Raw genomic sequence first — 12,080 nt, forward strand, 5'->3', positions numbered from 1 at the left:
GCTATTTAGCTCCCTGGGCAAAATTTTCAAATACGGCTTATAATAACAAGTCTGCAAAGTTTTAAAGAGTTATTCAACTCACTGGATAAAATTATCCAATCGCTGGCTTGCAAAAGCAAGTCTGCAAGTAAACTTCATGTGTTCGTCAAATCATTGGACAAATCTATCCCTTATCGGCTTGCAGAAAAGAAGCCATCAATACTCCAAGGGTTAACTAAACTACCTGAGATACTTTCTATTAGATAAGTTTGTCTAGTCGCGGCTTGTAATAACAACTTTGCAATTCCATATTTTCTAGAGCACAATATCAATACAACGCAGAGAGGTTGTAAAGATAGGCTCTAGTCGAAGAAACCCTGAAGAGACTACTCGCCCAAGAGGTCTAACTACCCAGATACCTTGAGTACTCGTACTCCGCAGAAAGCAGCCGCATCCTAAGTACTCTACATCATGTATCTGAAGAGGCTCATCAAACAAGCCTTGTGCGTAGACACTCACATCTACCGTATGAGCAAATATTAGGGGAGATCGTGGGATGCACTAAAAATAACAAGTCGAAAGCAACAAAGCTTGCAACAAGACTTAGAATTATTTACATTTCAAGACATTCATATCATATTTACAGTACAAGAACTAATGTTTTTGATATAGAATTACTCAAGGACTAGATGATTTGCTACTTCTTCCATGATGGGATCCATCTCTTGCAAGTACTGCTGAAAGAGTTCGTCCAAGCAGTCCTCCGCTATTCCCTCTGCAACAGGAGCTAGATCAGCTTGAGGATAGAAGGACTTAACGAAGCTCAACAACTGCTTGGAGACAGACTTTGCCATGTTCTGAATGTAGCTGGTGAATTTCGCTAGCACGTCCTTGAGAACTTCAGACAGCGGTCGGGGATCTACACCCTCAACTGGGGGCTCCACCTTGTCCCCTATCGACTGGAGTGGTTTGGAAATCTCCTTCAGAGCAAGTTTCATAGCCTCCAGCTTGGCTTCACGCTCCTGAATGGTCTTCATGGCATTGACCAAGTTGATCTCACCATCTTTGCGCATCTTTTTCTCTTTCTTCAGGTGATGATCCAGGTTCTCATATAATGATACCAGCTTATCATGTTGATCTGTCACCCAGTAGTAAGAGTTCTTCCAGTTGGTGATTGTCCCTGGAGATCTTCTTTTGACTTCTCGAGCGCTGCACAAATAATACGCAAGAGGATCAGTATTACAAATATCAATACTCGAAATCCAATGAGGAAGAGCAATTACCCTCCATCTGCTGGTTCAATGACTTGTTGCACCCCTTGAGACGGTCATTTTCCTCCTCCAGCTGCTGGATGCGGTTCCGATACTCAGCGGCTTGTCTGTCATACTTCATCAGTAGCCGAGAGGAGTTCTCCCTCTCCTTAGCAAGTTCCTTTTGAAGCACCTCAGCACTGAGTACTTAGTCCCTGTAGCCTTGAAGCATCTGCGACTTCCGGCGGGAGCATTTAATGACATCCTGCATCACAGAGTAAGTGCATCACAGAGTAAGTACTCGAATCAGAGCATGGGTACTAATTACTAATTACAAGTTATGGAAGAAGCTAGATCAAGCATACCTCTGCATAAGCGCCAATACGACGGTATATCTCCAATATCTCGGCTACCATATCCAAATCAAGCAACGGGTCATCGATTAGCTGGATATCTTCAAGAGTGATTTCTCTGGCCGCTAGTGGATCCGCATGAGTTTTAGAATCAGTTGCAGTGAGTGGAACCACATCAAGACTTGTCGACAAACCGGGCTCGTGAGATGAGTCGGCAGCCATGACTTCTAGCACTTCGGCTGCTTCAATTTCCACCTCTGGCTCGGGGGCTACGAGAGTAGCTAAGGTACCAGAGGTAGTCAGCACCATGTCTTCAAGCACTTGTTGCTCGGGGGCTGGCACTACAACATCAGTCAACGACAATATAACATCCTGCATCAATGCTGCTACAAGAGATACAAAACCTGAATTGCTTATCATCGCAGGACGTTCTTTTGGCTGCAGACTAGCTTGAGCTTGGGAAACATCCTAGACCGAGTGGCTACTGCCATCAGTCACAGGCTTCAGCCTAGGCCCTCCAAGTTCCACATCAAAGGATTTTCTACATACAGTAAAGTTTCAGAGACATAAAACAAGTCAATCATGAGCTACAATTAGTACTCAAAAGGAGTAGCAAGGCATACCTTGTAGATCTCCTCAACTTCAGAGAAGGTTCCCCTGTCAGGTGCAATGGCTTGATGGTCAAAGACGGTTTCTTTAGCACGACTTGAAGGGTCGCAACACGACCATCGCCAACCTTCGTTACCGTCTCTATTTTTTGAGTAGTTCTTGCGCCAGCAAGGTCCACCTCAGCGACAGGAGGTTTTGGATCATCTTCAATTTTGATCACCTCCTCGATGATCGGCAGCTTGTGTTGAGCGGCTTCATCAGCCGCCTTCTCCATCTTGGTCACCTCTTTGAGTACCTACAAACCACCAATGCCATCTTGAGTAGACATGGTGGCATCAAAATTATCTACTGGGAGTACTCGATCCTCACGATCTTGTCCTTCCTTATAAGTAATTACCACAGGGGGTACGTCTTCTGCGGTGATAGACTTCTTGATGGCTGGCTTCGCAACGATGGACTATTTCTTCCTTGTTGGTGGAGGAATCGCAACCTCAAGATCGTCATTAGCCGTGCACTTCATCGATCTCGACGACGACCTGACCTTATTAGATGGTCGGGTCTTGACTTCGAAATCCTCCGCAGCATCAGAACTAGAGCTGCTGGAGGCCTGGAGTACTTCTTCTTCCTTCTCCTCGTCACTTTCCGCGCTCTCTGCTATATGAACACGAGGAGCAACTTTGCAAATGTCTTCCGATCCAGGAGGAGGAGGCGCAGAGCAGTACAAATTGACATCTTCTTGCACAGAAAGATAAGTTAGTACACTCAAACACTATACAATAAGTACTCGGGGGCTATGGCCACGGGTACTTACAGGAGGCGGATTGGTGGCACGGAATTCTTGTACAATGGTGGGGATCTCGCCCACATTCTTGAACATCCGTTTCAGCCTCACCATAATCTCGTTTTTGCTGAGTTCCTCAGAAGACAGCCTTGATGGGTCATTAACACCCGAGTACTCATAGCCCTAGTGGCATCGCTGCTGCAGGGGCTGAATTCACCGCTTCATGAAGCTGAACGCTACTCCGACTCCAGTTAATCCTTCTTGTTTCAGTTTGGATATTATGTGCAAGAGTTTGGGTAGTTGCAGGAAATCTCCATGAGTTGGCTCATCCAGACACCGGTTGTTCCAGGTGGGGCGGTGTCCTGTCAGCTTAGGGAGCTTGGGGTCGTGGTTTCCAATGTAGCACCACTTCTCCTTCCACCCAGCATTTGAATCTATCAGCTCATAGTCCAAGTAGAGGTTGTTGAGTTTCTCTCTCATCTAAATTCCGGCACCTCCAACTACCTGGGTGTGCTCCCTCTTTGGTTGAGGCTTCACTCGGAAAAACTTTCGGAAAAGCTTCACATAGATGCACAAAAATAGCGGTGTGCAGAATGTCATTGGGGTTTAAATGAACTAGCTCTAACTTGTAATATTCCAACAAACCTCGGAAGAAATCAAATGCCGGTAAAGTTAGACCACGCTCGATAAAGTGAGCGAAGATTACTGTTTCATCCGGGTACTCCTCCAATGGCCATGGGTTGTCACAGGCGGATCTCCAGTTGATGAAATCTCGATCTTGGAGCAGATTGGCAGCCACCAGCGCCTTGATCTCTTCCACTTTCAGAGATGATCGTTTCCAAGCACACACAGGAGTTGGAGGCGCCGTTTGATCTGTCTTCCCGTACGTGGGTGCCGGCAATTGTGGCTCCTTCTTTTTAGACTTCTTCTGCTTCCCGCCCTCAACCACTTTGGATGCAGCAACTTTCCTCCCCATCCTCGATGTCACGCGTTTCTTCTGTCGCATGTGCTTGGGGGCTGAGTGGTGGGGGACGGCTGCGCTAGCGCTCAGACATTGGGCAGCGGCGGCGCTAGGGCTACAGTATGGAAGTTGAAAGAGCAGATGGCAAAGTTAAAGCGGAAGGGATGATTTCCTCCATTGTTTATAACCGCAGCGTAGTAACAACAGCGAGAATAAATAAATATTCAGGTTCCCGAAGATTTCACGGCACCTGATTTGCAGTTACCTCTATTTTTCGAAGAGATAAGATTTCCATTTTAGAGATGGTCACGTTGACCATAGGTTGACCCTTATACCCACGAAACTAGTCGGATAACGGCTCGGTGGCTGTGTGCCACGTGCCCATCGATAAAAAGGTTTTTTCTCTGGTTTTTAAGGTGAAAGTAATGCAAATTACAGATTGACCCTCAACCTGATTCTTCGATTCAACCTAAGGCTCAAGGGCTACTCCATATGGAGTGCAACTTTTGTTGACTTCCATATAAAATTCAAGGTTGAAGGACTAAGTTAGATGAGACTTGAGCACATTCTAGCCGCATGGCAATACTCAAGTATCTTTGAAGACTCAACCAGATGAAGTACTTGAAGAGCACCAAAACTAGTCGGAGAAGGTTACAAAAGTACTCGGATCTATTGCATTTAACTAAAAAGTACTCGGGGGCTTGTCAAACGTACATCTATGGGCCCACCAGAAAGTTTGGACAGTCCTAAATATAGGGCTAGACACCAAGATGTATCTGACATGGAGACTATGACGCAGGACGGTGTGGTCTACGTGGCAAGACAAGAACTAGTCGAGGATTAGGAAAAGTACTTGTAGCAATAAGAGTAGAACCCGTCTAGTCAAATCCGACTAGTATTTTTGTAAATCAACTTATCTATAAGCCTGCCCCTGGCAATATAAGGCAAGGTAGGAACCCCCTCCAAAGCAATTCAATCTAACCAACACACAGGACGTAGGTTATTACGCAATCTAGCAGCCTAAACCTATCTAAATCATGTGTTTGTATTCACCTTCGATTTCTTGATCTCGGCGAGCCCCACTAACCAAAACACTACTTCGGGCATCCCCCTAGTAGGTTGTCGGGTCTACACCGATAGTGGAGCAAGAGGACGCAGAGGCCTGCGCCCCCTCGCCCCCCTCCCCCACTACACACACCGTAGCTCCTTAGTTATTTTGCTAATTACAAGGATTAGTCCAAATCAATATCAATCCACCAGCCCATGAGGTCACAACAATATGTTCTAACCTTCCAGCGACATGGTGCACGTCGATTCCACTCCAGTTCTGTCCGTGTGCTAGAGACATCGAGATGCCGTCGTCCGACCGTCTGCTTGCCATGACACCACCATGCGGCGGTGCCGTTCTCCCAGGCCAGGGCATCCGCTGCTACAGCAGCATCATATAAGATGGCAATTTGGAAGCCTCCGGTTCAATTTCATGTTTGCAACTTGGTTAGATTGATTGGGTGGAGGATGCTAAATGCACATGTAGATCACTCTCTACTCAATGCCTCGACCCCCTATGGTCAAATCTTGGCTCCGCCCATCAGTTACATGACATGTCTCCTTTTCCCAACTCAGTTCCGACGTGATACGGCGATAAGGAAATACGGTCTTAGGTAGGAGCGAACCTAGGGCATGAGTCGAGAGAATGCATCCATGAAGAAAAGTTGAATTTATGAATCTTGTAGGTGGTGAAAGTTTATCAGTCACCTTTGATTCAAAAAGTTAGGTGGGGGCATATGCCCTCACTGGAGTACATATGGGTCCGTCCATGGTCTTAAGTGTGCAAAAATTGGGTGGGGGCATGTTAGGGACTACTGCTCCATCCCTCGAGATAGGAAAACATCTCAATGGGCGTTGCTTGTATTGCATCCATCCAGCTCTCTTCAGCTAAGTTATCTACTAAATAGCTGGTCATTCAACCATTATTGTTGAGTGCCAGACAAAAAAACACCCAAGTTGTTGTTGGTGCTGTAGCATCACATCGTTTTTTTGTGTAATTGAGAAAGCTTTAGATTGATACAGAAAAAAGGACAAGATCAAGTGAGTGAATCAGCTTGAACAGAAGTTTGAGCGCATTTTCATTGCATACATACTCGAAAATAGTTTAAACGCATGCAGTGGCAAATCTAAGAGAGACTAGGGGGCTCAAGCCCCTCTACTGCCTGCTACATCATGGAGCCCCCTCAGCCCCCCGGTGCCAGACAGAATAAAGCAAAGAGGATTGGAGTAGAGGAGAATCCGATCGTCCCGAAATGTGGAATGTCTCATGGTAGCTGCACACGATCTGACTCAGTTTACTCCTATGGAGGGAATGAGTGCTGCAAAACTGATAAACGTCCTAGTTGCGGTGGCTTCAAACTTTGGGCACTGCTCTGTAGCAGCAACACATATTTTAACATCGTAGTGCAAGTATAATATGACGCCTGATGCCACACTCGCGGCAGAGAACGTCGCCACACCTGTGATCTGTGAAAATAAAGCATATACGTGAGGGATCAAGATTAAAATGACTGAAAAGGATGGCATTACAAAGTCTCTGAGAGCTCACCGCATCTCCGAATGCTACCTAGTGGTTTCTTAGAGTAGCTATGGTGATTATTGCGTCAAGGTCCAGTAAGCCTAGCCCGAACGACCACACTGATTGGACACCAGTTGCTGCGACAAGGAAGCTAGCAAAACCGCAAAAGAAACACTTCAGTTAACTAGATTTCTCATTAATTGTGATAAAAATAATAAGACAGTTCAACTTCAACCTGAATCCAGGCACGGTGAAGAAGTCGTTCGCGGAGACCATTGCGGCGAGCGCCAAGGCAGCAGTAAGAAACTGCACTGCGCGTAACGCAAAGCCGGAAACCGTCATCATGTACTGACCAGCAAAGGGATCTACGTGAAAATATAATGGTAAAGGAATAATATCTTGACGCAGTTTCGGTGATGCATCAATGAATCGAATCCGATGTTTCAGAAGATGGCAATGGAATAATTCCCTGTTCACCGTTGCCGCCACCGCTGGGACGGAAGCGCAGCGCGAAGGCATCGTGGCAGTGGCGGAGGCTACATAGGAAATCGATCTACGAGATTAAAGTGAAGCAATGCACGACACCTCGCTAGCGAGATCCAGCAAAAAGCGCATATGATGCTGAACGACGGATGGGCATTGGAGCTAGTGTGGCACTGCTCCATTCCTTCAATCCTCCATCCCCTAAAATAGGCAAAATTGGGTGGTGGTGGTGCATCCTGCATACATCCGTTCCTCTCGGTGTACATAATCATCGAGCCTACCATCGAGCATCATTTGAGTGCGAGACAAAAAACAATAGTTGCCCTTGGTGTTGTGCTGCTGTATAGGCATGCAGCAGCACAAGGCCATGGTGGTTCATAGTTGGTAATTTTTATCAAGGGCAAGAGAAATGGTAGTAGTATGATACAAACCGTTCACTTCAATTTATATACCCCTAGTCAGATTCATCCTACATATTAGAGCAGAGGATAATTGAAGTTTTTGTACAATTATTTACAAAGAAGATGATGCTCATTCCGAAAAGAAATAAGAATAGCAAGTATGAGGCCTGTCGTGCAGATTCCAACATCACCTCCAAAAAATGCATATAATTGTGTTCTCCATTCCCAACGCAGTTCTGGGCGTGCGGTGTGATTAGGCCATATATCCTTGTATCCCCGGTACATGCACATGATAATTTTTTTTTCCAGAGACAAGCATGGAACAAGGCGCGCACTAAACGAAGCATAGATAAATAAATACACCTATTAACGATTTGTAATCAATAAATACATGAGGAACGCTATAATCAAAATAAAAAAGAGTTGCTTGCTCTAAATTTAGTGTCTATGCATATGATATTTTGGCGAACATGTTTGGACGACACCCCCCAATGTATAATTCCTGGTGTTCGTGGTTGTGTTGGTGTTCCTCCGTGGTGCATTCATCTTTTGGAATGCTGGAATGAAGTGGCTTTGCACCTGTTTGGGGTGCAGGACCAAATTGAAAGATATATCTCTACCTTTTTGGTCTGTGTGATGTCTTGTCTTCTTACTCTCTTTTTTGAGGGGAGAAATGAACATCATATGTAAGCAGCTGGCAGGATATCTCTTTGGCAATTTTCTCTAATTGTTAGTAACATGTCCTTGGTGAAAGTTCTTTTTTGTTAGGTTCTTACTAATTTGGTCCTCCATGTTCTTGCCGGTTACACTTTTATTTCACCCAACAGTAGCTTACAGTACATTAGGCACAAATTCTTCAGATTGTGTCAGCTAATAGTTGAACGCTATTTATTTAATCTTGATCAGCTGCTTGTTTGAAACATACAGGATATATCTGCTTTTTTGTCTGTGTGGTGTCTTGTCTACTTACTCTCTGGAGGGGAGAGATGAAGATCATATGTTTGTCGAAATACATGAAGTCTTATCTTTGTCGGCCCAAATCCAGCTGTCTTGGCTGCTGCCTGCCTTTCCGCGGGCCCCCCTCCTTGTGTGGGCCCTGTATCTCAATACAGTTGGGCCGTGCACGTCCAGCGAGGGGCTGGAAAGCTTTGGGCCCTTAGATTGTACCCAAATAAAACCTTCTTGGTCGCAATTCCCTCGCCCTCTTTTTTCGTCCTCCCTGGTCCTGCCCGTGGTCCCGAACATTCCATGATGAACCTGCCGGAGCCGTCCCTGGCTCCCTGCTGTTCTGGAGGGAACGAATCAACAATCCTCAGCTCTCCCGTCACTCGCCGTATGTACGTATCCGTATAGCTCGAGTTGAGCTCTCACGATCAATACAGTCTTTCAGGGGGCAGAACCCAGCTGTCCCGTATAATTGTCCGCACGGACACAGGGGCGGGGCATGCTTCGGCCCTGTCCAGTGTCCAACGCTGGCTTTACCTCCTGCGTTTCACGCTCGTCCAGACTCCAGACCATTCACCGTCGTCAGAAAACACGACCATGAGTTTTTCTTTTACTCGGATCTCATGAGAGCTGAGTCGGTTTATGTTCTTCTTTTGTCGGAGTCACTTGATGTGTTGGAACTGAAGAACAGTAGATGTGTAGGATTGCAGTGACGTGGATGCACAAAAGGAAATCGTAGACAGCGATACTGACGGAACATAAACATATATCAATTCAAGAGCCAATGAACCGAGAACCATTACGCAAAATGTCATCCGATGCGGTCTGGCAGCATGTGCGTTTGCGGGGACATGATTCGGACCTCTCCCCGGTATCGATAGCATCGCTTGCGGCTGTTGCTTGACGTGATCGGCTCGGCCACTAACGAATTTAAGGAGGCGCTGCAGAAAACAATATAATCAAGCTCCCTCCGATCATTCCTCTTTGTACAGTTTCTGAGAATGAAGAAGAGTTGTTTGGAAAGCTGGGCAGGTATTCACTTGACAGAGCTAGTTTTCAGTAACCCAGTTTCTTCCAGAAGGTATAACGCATTCTTAACTTACAGGCTGCCGCCATCGATGCTGATCGCTGAATGAAAAGTTCAGTAATCTATGCCCATTGCATGGTCCGTCAACTCATGACTGTCCGTTATCTGAGTTTGACTTTAAACTAAACAACCAGAAACAAACGGCACAATTCCGGCAGGATGCGGCAACGGCGGATCGTCGGCGAAAGAACGAAACGAGCCCGCGGAAGGAATCGCGCGCCCCGTCACCCCAGCCCAAGTGCCCAACTTGCAAATAGTTACCTCGATTTGCAAATAGTTACAAACTCTCGCAAGGGGGGAATTGGACGGATCGAATCGTGGCGCCTGCCGATCCGTTGGATTCGAGATCCGACGGCTACGACGCGTCCCTCCCCGTCATGCAAAGACGCTGATGCCATTACCAATCGATGCGACGGCTGCCGAGTTGGGTCAGGCTCAGGCGCGCGCATTCGCACGGGAGCGCCGGGCTCCTCGCTCCGCCTCCGCTTTATAAGCCGTTAGTCGCGAGCCGTTCCAGCCTAGCTGCACGAAACCCAGACCCACACCAGTGTCCTCTGTCCAAGGTCTCTCCATCTCGAGCTACCAGCCTACCACCGCGCCGTGAGCTAGCGGCAAGAGTAGAAAGCCATGAAGAACCCTGCCGTTCCGGCCAAGAGGCGCCACGGCGTCGGCGGCGGCGGCGCGGGGTTCGCGCTCGGGTGCGGCTGCAAGGACGCCAAGAGCGTGTCGGTGTCGGTGTCCTCGTCCGCGTCGCCGTCCGCGACGACGGGGACGTCGACGACGACGACGGTGACACGTCGCAGGAGCGCCGGGGCGAACCCGTGGGCGTCCACGACGACGGACACCCTGACGACCCTGACGTCCGCGTCGTCGTCGTCCCTCTGGGAGGACGCCGTGGCGGAGCTGGGATACAAGGACGGCGGCTGCAGGATGCTGCCGGAGAGCTCCGTCGTCACCACGCCGAGCTTCTCCGGCCTGCTGCGCGAGCTCAGCGAGCTGGAGCGGAGCGTCGCGTCGTGGGGCACGCGGAAGGGCCAGAACCGCCACGAGGACAAGCTCTCGCCGCCGCCGCCGCCGCTGCCGCCGCCGCCGCATGAGCACAGGAAAGCCAAGGGCGACACCAAGGCGGCGGGCGACTTGAGGGCGGCCAAAGAGGCCCCCTTCGGCGATGCGGCCGGCGACGGCGGCGGAGCGGGGCTCGAGGGCAGCGTGGCGGTGGTGAAGCAGTCGGACGACCCGCTCGGCGACTTCCGGCGGTCGATGCTGCAGATGATCGTGGAGAACGGGATCGTCGCCGGCGAGGACCTGCGCGAGATGCTCCGGCGCTTCCTCACCCTCAACGCGCCGCACCACCACGACGCCATCCTCCGGGCCTTCGCCGAGATCTGGGACGACGTGTTCGTCGCCGCCTCCCTCGACTGCGCCACCCCCCGCCGGGCCTCCTCCGCCTCCCACCGCGAACCGGGCTGCAGGCCGCCCGTGCCCAGGACGCCGCCACGCCACCGCCGCTCACCACAGGCGTGGCGCGTATAATGCCTGCACTTACCGTATACGTGCATCGTCTTTTGTTACCCTGGCAATGTACGTCACCTGGAACCAAGATAAGTTCATTCCATCCCATTTTCCCCGTGAAAAAAGGAAGAAAATGCGGCAGTAGCTTTTTGTGTATTTGCACCGGTGAACATGCTAGATCGAGTGAAGGATGTTTGTGGTACTAATCATGGCGCGACCTGGTGAAAAGGGAAAGGACGTGAAAAGGCGTTGCTTTCTTTGTAGTTTCGGAATCTGGATCGATGGCGACGGGCGCCATGGACGGTGAACGGAGGCCGGGCCCGTCGTCGCGCTCGCACGCGTGTGCCCGTGCGCGCATGGAGCTCAGCAGCGGTAGGCGCGAGCGCAAGCGGGTGGCAACAGAGCGAGGCGCGAGCGCGGCCGCTGCCATGCCGCGCCCGCACCGCGACCTGCGCCATGATCAGCACGGCAACGTCGGAGCGCGTCCCTTTCTGCCACCACGGCATTCTTTTCTCCTGTCGTCCGTCCCCGCGCTCCCCCGGGGGCCAAGGTTTCCTGGCCGTGCCAAAAGCTCGTACTGTGGCCGACACTGGTCCAGCTCGTGCGTCGCCACAGTCACACGCGCTGAGCGTCGCTAGGCTTCAAATGACATCGCTGCCAAAAGTACCAACCTGTGTTTGTTGCGCTCGCGAAATGACCCTAATAATGAACATAAACATACCCATCGACTGTACCGGATCAAATCCAAATCAAATCATCACGCTCTGAGCCTGCGAAAGATCTGAAGTTTCCGGCCCTGCTCCGGTCGCCCACCGTGGGCATCATATCGGCATCGTACCTGGCGCCGAGCGGCGAGCGGAATTGGATGCACTCGACGCAATGATGCGCGGGTACTGTACGGTGTATGTACGCTGCAATGATGCGCGGGCACGCATCGTATACGGTCCTGCACTGCATACGGTGTATGGACGTATGCTGCAACAGCAAGGAATCCGGGCCGGCCGGGGCAGCCACCAAACATGCCGGCATGTAAGGTGCACCTAATTTCTTCCCGAGGCGGACACGGGCGCTGGCGCCCTTTGTTGTTTCGCGTGGACGCGATCGGGCCATCGGGGCACAGACAAATCCCTCGCCCAGCCCCGGCGTACGGGCC

General features: G+C 49.8%; 1 protein-coding gene across 1 annotated transcript; it reads left to right on the plus strand.

Annotated features, from left to right (window-relative positions):
• The first annotated feature begins 9,759 nt into the window (after positions 1 to 9,759).
• Positions 9,760 to 11,660, plus strand: LOC117845870 (uncharacterized). Its single transcript, XM_034726954.2, has one exon. It carries the CDS (start codon positions 10,043 to 10,045, stop codon positions 10,946 to 10,948), a length of 906 nt encoding a protein of 301 aa, XP_034582845.1. The 5' UTR covers positions 9,760 to 10,042; the 3' UTR covers positions 10,949 to 11,660.
• The last annotated feature ends 420 nt before the right edge of the window (positions 11,661 to 12,080 follow it).

This window comes from Setaria viridis, chromosome 1 (assembly GCF_005286985.2).
Source record: "Setaria viridis chromosome 1, Setaria_viridis_v4.0, whole genome shotgun sequence".
Taxonomy (NCBI): domain Eukaryota; kingdom Viridiplantae; phylum Streptophyta; class Magnoliopsida; order Poales; family Poaceae; genus Setaria; species Setaria viridis.

Bases quoted from the DNA above. Each gene is read 5' to 3' on its own strand.
- LOC117845870 (XM_034726954.2), top strand. From the start codon at position 10,043: ATGAAGAACCCTGCCGTTCCGGCCAAGAGGCGCCACGGCGTCGGCGGC.